General features: G+C 44.9%; 1 protein-coding gene across 1 annotated transcript; it reads right to left on the bottom strand.

Annotated features, from left to right (window-relative positions):
• Positions 1 to 30: 30 nt before the first annotated feature.
• SAG (S-antigen visual arrestin) lies at positions 31 to 7,817 on the bottom strand. Its single transcript, XM_031555082.1, has 13 exons — positions 7,728 to 7,817; positions 7,064 to 7,124; positions 6,882 to 6,976; positions 6,463 to 6,693; positions 5,710 to 5,769; positions 4,682 to 4,749; positions 4,347 to 4,482; positions 3,928 to 4,012; positions 2,686 to 2,758; positions 1,636 to 1,773; positions 1,276 to 1,353; positions 597 to 620; positions 31 to 424 (listed from the first exon to the last, which is right to left on the bottom strand). The coding sequence occupies exons 1-13, from the start codon at positions 7,815 to 7,817 to the stop codon at positions 271 to 273; spliced, it is 1,293 nt and encodes a 430-aa protein (XP_031410942.1). The 3' UTR covers positions 31 to 270.
• Between the last annotated feature and the right edge of the window lie 314 nt (positions 7,818 to 8,131).

Here is an 8,131-nt window from a genome sequence, read left to right on the forward strand (position 1 = left end):
TTTTGGTACATTTTAGGTGTTTTCTGTGACCTTGCTTGCTGCACAGTAATCTGGCTAGAAATTGTTGACAGCTGCACTCAGAACCCAGTGGTCATGAAATTTAACTGTGCAGTGCTCCCTCAAGTCCCTGTGCTTTCAGTTGTGATTCTACAGATGAAAGAAAGGAAACATGACCCAGTTCTGCCTTCTTCCATCTCAGCATCCCTTCTCCCTGTTCCCTTGTGCCTTGAGGTTCACACAGATGCACACAGTAGTCCCCTAGAGGCTAAATCACTGCAAGCCTTGTAGTAGTAATAATTCATGTAGGACAATACAACAATAACAACAACAAAAGAAGGCAAAAATGAGGTGTAACTGACCTGCTGGGTTCTTTTCCTCAGGTTTGGGGTGCATGAGACGAAATGGCAGCTCTGTGCTCACTTCACTATGGGCGAAAGAGAGAATGCATCAGATCCACAGCCCCCAGCCATGCCTGGTTCCATGCTCCTCTCACCTCAGGCCAGCCTAGGCCCAGAACTCCAGCTTTGCCTATTCCTTCAGCTTTTGTCTAATGAGCAACTATGGCTACATGGTCTGAAAACGAAGATGGCACTTACCTGGAGGTGAAGTCTCCCAGCAGGCTACAGAAGGAAACAGAAGAAAACACAATTATGTTTGGTGCTTTCCCATTTGGATGTTTCAGCCAATAACTTTTTAGTTGTGGACCATCAAAATCACCTTCCTACAGATCATATCATAACGCACTTGTCTTTAATTTTCATTTTTCATATCCTTCCTGTGGATGAATAAATACAAATGTAAACAGTGACTATCAGCAGTAATTATCCTTGTCCTCTTTTGCTGGGAACCATCTCATGCTGATGCCACCAGCTTTTCGCAGAAAGTTGGCTCAGTACAGAACCTCAGTCTTTGTGATTCTCAGAATGATGTCTGGGAGAACAACAACACAGAAATTCAAACAAAGTTTCACTTAAGCTCTCACAAAATCAAAACTATAGCTTTGAAATGAAATTGCAACGTAAACCGCAGGTTTGTACCACCACCTCTGCTCATACGGTCAAATTCTTATTGTAACAAAGGAAGGTATAACAACACCTCAGGCTCAAGAAAACTTGTTTGGAGAGGCTAATGCACAATTTTGATGAAGTTTATGCAGGTGTTCTACAATACGTGCCCTTTCTTTTACAGTGGACTGTCCCACCTTCTCCAGAATAGTCAGTGAAATACACACTTCATTCTCTTAATTCTAAGCAGATGTAGCAAGAAGTCTCTTACCCTGAAACAGTGAGCTTCACTCTGACCTTGTAGGAAACCAGAATCCCCATCACTGTCTTGTCTATTCCATCCTTAATACTATCAGAGAAAACAAAGTGGTGTTTTAGGTAGTACAGCAAGAGAACAACAACTTATGGCAGGAAAAGCAACTAGATGAACACCCCATTGTCCTAAAAAAGAGCCTCAAGGACAGCTAATACCTCTTTCCATCCCTATTACCATTTAGCCTGAATGACTACGACAAGGTAAGATGTGCAGTGCAGATACACCCATCAAGACAGATACAAACATCTAATAGGTCAGATCTTGTCCTCTTCTTTACACCCCCCAACAACTGAGACCCTTTAAAGCTCTGCTCACATGGTGCTAGAAGCCAAGTTGGTATCCTCATCCTTTAGCTTGCCATCCAGGGCTATTTCCCGGGTCTGCCGGTTGTTTGCCAGCAAGGGCAAAACCGTCAGTGTTGTTGTCAGGCTGCTGTTTGGCTGCACCTTTTCCCTGGAAATAAGAAGCAGGTGAGAGTGAGAAAGCAATACACTCTGATTTGCCTTACAGACCCAACTAGGATAATTTCAAAACGAATCACCAAGCCATTCACAAGGAGTACGATTTGTCTGTCCAGACTTAGAAGTCTACAACGTGGATGTGTGTGTCTGAACCAGTCAGAAAAACGTCCCTTGTAATCAGCAGAGAGAAACGAGCATTTGCAGAAAATGATTTGTTTCACATTAAGGCAGGTATCCAAAAGTTGGTCCAACCATGCCACAGACCTCTATATCTGGATGAAATGAATCCCAGTTCAGAAGACCAGTACTCAAAGGAAGACTTGCTCCTAAACAGCAGAGCAAAACCCAGAAAAGTATCAAGTGTCTGGGTGTCTGGGTGGATCCAGTCCTCTGCACAAAGCAGAGCCCAATGGCAAATGCACTGCATGGCATAAGAGCAGGAGGTTCTCTACACCACCATACTATAGAGCCAACGGTTTGGCAAGGGTTCTTCTGATCTTATTAGAGAAAGTGTTATGAAAAGGATTGACCCCAAATTAGAGCATCCAGCACTCCCAGGCACACAGCAGCAGCTTTTAGAGAAGCAGTGCAGGTCCCTTCAAAGATTTCAAGCAGTGGGGAGCAATGTGCCCTTGTTAAGTGTTTCTTGTAAGTAATTACACTTCAAACAAAGCAACTTTTCTGTAGCCTTCCCTGTTCCCTGAAAAAAGGAGCAAGGTACCCGCTGATACACAAAGGGGAGACCAGCTGCACCCAGAGCACGGCTGGCATCAAGGCAAATAGTGCTATAACAGCAAGCAACTGCCATGCTGCAGCCAGGAATACCTCCCCTAATCTAGGAGGAGAGTCGTTAAGAGGCTGCGAAGGTGTGCAGCAAGGATGGATAAGCAGAGTATTCACTCACGGCGCTTCCTCAGCAGCTACCACTTTTGTGTAGAAGTCACTGGAGTACAGAACCACGTTGGCAACCTGCTCCACTGAAGTGAGAAAGGGAAAGAGGGACTATCAGTTGTGCACAGGCATCAGAAACAACACAGCTGCTCCATAGTCTCAGGAGTGGAAAATGTGAGGATGACATCAGGAAAACCCAAATATTTAGAGCCCGAAGGGAGCACCAGATCAGGCAGCCTGATCACAGACTTTGCCACCTGTGCTGTTAGTCTCTGTCTTCCCTGAAACACATCCAGCTTTGGTTTGGAAATGACAGAAAGTCAATAGCCCATGGTATCCCTTGGGAGCCTGCTCTTCCCATTACAAAGATCTCCCTCTTTAAACATGCTTGCTTTCACCTCTGGTGCACAAGAGGTGCTAATTACATCATCATCAAGCAGACTGGATACCGAACTGCAGCTAAGTTCCTCTGACAGCATTCTCCAAACAAACACCAGAAAGTGTATGGTAATTCTGATTCAAACAGTGGTAAGACAATCTGAAATAAGGTCTTTTTAAGCTAGATTGGCGGTTAAAAATATTTGGTCAGATTAAAAAACATTTGGGAGTAACTAGATAGTGCGTGCAAGATAGGCACTGAATTGGCTGTAGAGTTTTATGAAACCCTCAGCAACTTTGTTCTTTCCCTGCTTTCTCCTCTCTTTCCCATCCTTTGTCTCAGACTGCCTTCCACAGGCCCAAGCAGTATGGAGCTTGTGGGATGAAAACATGCAGTGGGATGAAAGCACGCAGTGCTACAAATAAAACACAGGCAGTACTGAACCTAAGGAGGAATTACACCATCGCTGGCAGAGTGGCTGCTTCTTGCAGTGCGGGGCATTTCTGAAGGAGTGAAGCACACCACCTAGACACGTTCCCTGGTAGCTGAGCATCACGCTGACAGAAGCCCTTTGCATCCTGCCCAAGAGGCAGATTTCCCCCAGACCTGCCTTGCCTGCCACAGTGCCAGCCCTTTCCTATGTAGACACGACATCCTGGGGCCTGAAATTAAGCCAGGCAAGTAATCACGAGTCAGGAAAAAAGGCTTGATGAAAAGCAGCAAACAAACATCAACAGACAGGGAGGAGGGAGAAATTCCTGATGCACTCCATACTGCCTGCTTAAGCAGTTTACAAGCACTAAATTCTGGCTCTTTCAGCCCTCCCAACATAGTGTTCTTGTCCTAAGAGAATCCAAGCAATGGTAAAAAACATACCTTGGACTTTGATCTTCTTCACTGTTTTCTCTGTGCTGTTGGTGACCATGACGGTGACTGGAATGGGCTCACCATGGTAGTACACCTATGGGAAAACCAATGCTCAGAGACCCAGTCAAAAGGTTTCTTCCCAGGCCATAAACAATTCCAGTCCCAAAAGAGGCCAGATAAAGCAAGGTGGCCCTTCCCCATGACTCACAATCCTGCCTCCAATGCCCTACTTGGCCTCCAATGACTCTGATAACGGTGTCCCACCCTCCTCTAGCAGAAGCTGCTGACAAAAATCACCTTAGAACCCAAGTACGCAGGACAAGTCTGGATCAGCTGAGACAGTCTGGTAACACACAAAATAGCCGTTTGGGTAACAAAACGCATATTGGTACTGAAGTACAATGATGTCCCAGGGGCAAACTCCTCACCTCTTTACTGAGGCAAGCTTTCAGGTGCAGTGGCTTGTTGGACATGAAGAACTGCCACGTGGTCTCTGCACAAGGCTGGGGTCCTGGCTCTTCTGGAGCAAACTGCACTTTACGGATCAACAGCCGTGCGGAGTTCCTGGGAAGCAGCAGAAGGTACCGTGATGGTACCTTGTGTTTGGCTGAGGCAAGAGTTTTGCACTCACACATGCTGAATTAAACTTAAGAAGCCCACTGACAGGTGGAACAAATTTGATTCAGCAAACCACGCTTATTGTAATCCCTCCCTTCTTTACAAGGGCACAGTTGAAGACATACAGAAATACGTGCACTGTTACCTCTTATGAATTCTCTCTTCCAAATTCTCTGTTGAAAAAGCTTTCACCTCGAAGTCCACCCCACAGCTCTGCCAGAGAGAGAGGGCAGCTGTGAAACCAGCGTCACAAGCCACACCTGCAGACGTTCAAGCATCTTTCTGTATCCTAGAAACTGGCAGATTCCTGCCAACTGCAAATTGTTCTGGCCTATGACCACTGTAACAGAGATTCCCACCACCTGGTGTCCCAGCATCCAGCTGTTCCATGCTACAAGGCTTAGCTGCAAGCCTCTGACAGATGACACCCCTTCTAAAATGATACGAGAGCAGATCTGTAGAGGTCACAGCACACTACAGGAGGCACCACCAGCAGGCCTGCAAGGTTCTCCAGTCCACCTTGGGTTTCTGGAACTGCTTTGTAATGCCAATACCTGACTCATGGTCAAGCTTTCTTCTTCCCAGCGTGTAAGGACTGGGAGAGATCAGGCCAAGCAGACCTTTGCTTTAACAGGCTTATGTTGCTATGCCTGGCTTTAGGCCTAGCCCAGCTGCACAGAGAAGCATCCTGTGAACTACAGGAGGACTACTTTCAACAATGCCAGAAACCTAGCAAAACATCTCACTTTGGTGACATATCCTCCAGTTTTTTCGTTGTTTTTTTTTATTTTTTTTAAATATATACATACACATACAAAACAGACCTTCTCTACATTTGTTTCAACTGAGAAGCAGGCCTAACACCTGTTAGTTACACCCATCAGTGAGATTTCAGGCACTCAGCCTCCCCTCTCTCATGTGACTGATAGCTAACACAAGCTTGCTAGGACCTCTTTGCATGTCCAACCCACAAATCACGCAGTACCCTTAAGGAAATGACAAGCATTGCGGATTTAGCACAGCCTTGCAGCTATTGGACTAGATTTTTTTTCTTATGTTGAGGAATTGAATTCCAGATCCATGATGCAATGCTGTAGCTCTTCCAGCCAGGTTCCTGACGTCTGTGGCACAACACAGTAAACTCCACAATAAGCACCAGTGTACCAGTCTCACCTTATCAACATCACGAGGTGAAGGCTGCAAACAGACTGAACAAGGCAGGTAATCTGGGAACTGTGGGAACAAAAAGAAAAAGAACCCAGAGCAACATTATGCAGATTTCTGTGATGTTTTAATTAACTCAATGCTGACAAAAGGTACAGCGTAACCCTGAAGACAACAGGTCACTTCCATACAGCAACCCTTTGAAGTTCCGACTCAGAGAGAAGCTGGATCTTATGCTTACCACACATGAACAAAGTCTTTTAGGAAGAAAGGGACTTAGAATACTAACAACCGAGAAAACACAGAAAAAAAGTAAGAAGAGACCCAGCAACATAGAGCTTCTGGGCTTATAATCAAACACTAGAGCACTGGAGACACAGATCAGGAGCTGGGATATCTGGCTCCCATTCAGGATTATCAACATGGCTCACAGTAGTGCAAATCATTGTTCACATGGGCTTGAAGCTTGAGCAAACACATCTCTCGAAACACAGCTAAGGCTATTAAACCAGCCAGCCTCCAGACAGCCACCATTTGCTCCTGGTCTGCACAGGGCCAGCAGCTTCGCCAACTGGAAAGGCTGCAGAGCATCCTGGAGATGGAGCACTAGCACTCCATCAGTGAATCCAGCAGCTGGGATCACTGGATTGTACCTGAGGAGTCAGTAATACCCAGCAGGCAGCCACACATTGAGCAGAATCAAAGAGGCGTACCTGTAATGACAGATGAGAAGAAGGTCAGGGGGTCTTAACAGATACTCACTGTAAAGAAAAAGGGGTAAGCATTTTTCCCCAGCTTCTTTAGCAGAGATTCCTGCAAGTGGGAGAGAGACTCTGGCTTGTTTTCAGGTGGGTACACCTGCACCCTAGAGAAGAACAGGTCTCTCCGGAAGGTGAGGCCGATCACATCAATGTCCTCCTGGCCATACCGGAAAGCACAGGTCAGACTCACGTACACTGGAAGGAAACACAGGCAGGTAAGGCATGCAGCAGACTAACACAACCAGGTGATGTAAAATCCTGCACCAGACATGGAAACTCATTTCAACACTGTTGTATAATTCAGTTGGTATTCATATTTTAAGTTTTTATATGCAGTACTTTGAGTAAGAAGTCCTTTCGTTGAGGAGTTACATTTGTACCCCTGAAGCAATGTAAAAAAGTTCTATCTCAGTGTCTCACTTGAAAAGAGGACGAGCAAACTAAAACCTGTATTGCATAAAACCTCAAACCTTTTTTCCCCTTGATCATTGTGGGATCCACCAATACAACACCATCTGAAAGAAAGGAAAATTAAAAAGATTACCAGAGCATAATCAGGCTTAGGAGAGCAGAAAGGGCAGCTTGTCCACTTGTGGACTTACCTACAGGTTCCACGCTCCCTATGTTGTCAATGAAGTCACGCTTTCCCAGGTAGATGGTCAGCTGTAGGGAAAGGATGACCATGGTTGAACTACAAAGTGTTGATGGTTGTGTGCTTGGGGGTGGGAGAATATAGCATGGAGCTGTAAATTCCGTAGAGAACAGAGCAGTTCCATTTTAGGCATAGTTTTTTTTCCTCCCCACCAAACAATTCACACAGGCTCAAAAGAACTATTCACATGCTTCGAGACATCAGAAAGAGGACCCAACGTAGAACAGCTCCAAGAAGTAAAACACAAATACTCACAGATGGGGCAGAGCTACAGATTTAAATATTTCTGATGGTATCAGATTCACTATCAAACGGTGAATTAGCTTTGTTTCAAACATTTACCAGCAGGACTATAACTGTAAGAGGGGAGTTGCCTTTTATGCAAGACTGCAACAAGCTCTCCCATATGAGCTTTGTTTACATTGTCTGCTCACACTTTGCACTAAATATGGATCGTGGTTCTTCTTCAGAAAAATGAAAGGGGACAGGAAAGAGGTTTGTACAAAGTCTTCATCTTGACTTTGAGTGAAACTCATAGAATCATAAGGTTGGAAAGGACCTACAAGATCATCTAGTCCATCGTACCTATTTATACCCATTATTATGGTACTTACAGCTTTGTCACGGGTGCTTTTCTTGAAGATAACTTGTTTTGGAGAGGAATCAGCATTCTTCCCTGTCTTCTGAGATTCGGGGCAGCTCATGACCAATGGACAGGTAGGTAACTGTGGATGAATGAACTTTTTCTCCCTCAAAGGTTCCTGGGAGAAATGTCAGAGGTGAGGGATGAAAAAGATAAAAGGATGAGGAAAAAACATAGGCACAACAGTTGGGTAAAACATTCTATTCCTGTGGTATTGTTTACCAATCTGATCTTCCAGTGGATACTCAAGTTCAGTACAAAGGTGGGCTCCTTATAAAGAAAAATAAACCCACAACTATTTAAAAACAGTTCTTCAGAAACATTACAGAAGACCAAGGACCCGTTTTTCAGTCATTCAAAACATTATTTGGTCAG

Source organism: Meleagris gallopavo, chromosome 11, assembly GCF_000146605.3.
Source record: "Meleagris gallopavo isolate NT-WF06-2002-E0010 breed Aviagen turkey brand Nicholas breeding stock chromosome 11, Turkey_5.1, whole genome shotgun sequence".
NCBI classification, from domain to species: domain Eukaryota; kingdom Metazoa; phylum Chordata; class Aves; order Galliformes; family Phasianidae; genus Meleagris; species Meleagris gallopavo.

What these genes read in the sequence shown, in the direction of transcription:
- SAG (XM_031555082.1), bottom strand. Translation starts at nt 7,817, where the DNA reads ATGAGCTGCCCCGAATCTCAGAAGACAGGGAAGAATGCTGATTCCTCT. An exon ending in AGGGAGCGTGGAACCTGTAG is followed by an intron (nt 6,977 to 7,063) that starts GTAAGTCCACAA and finishes CCTTTCTTTCAG; the next exon opens with ATGGTGTTGTATTGGTGGAT. An exon ending in AAGCTTGCCTCAGTAAAGAG is followed by an intron (nt 4,013 to 4,346) that starts GTGAGGAGTTTG and finishes GTTTTCCCATAG; the next exon opens with GTGTACTACCATGGTGAGCC.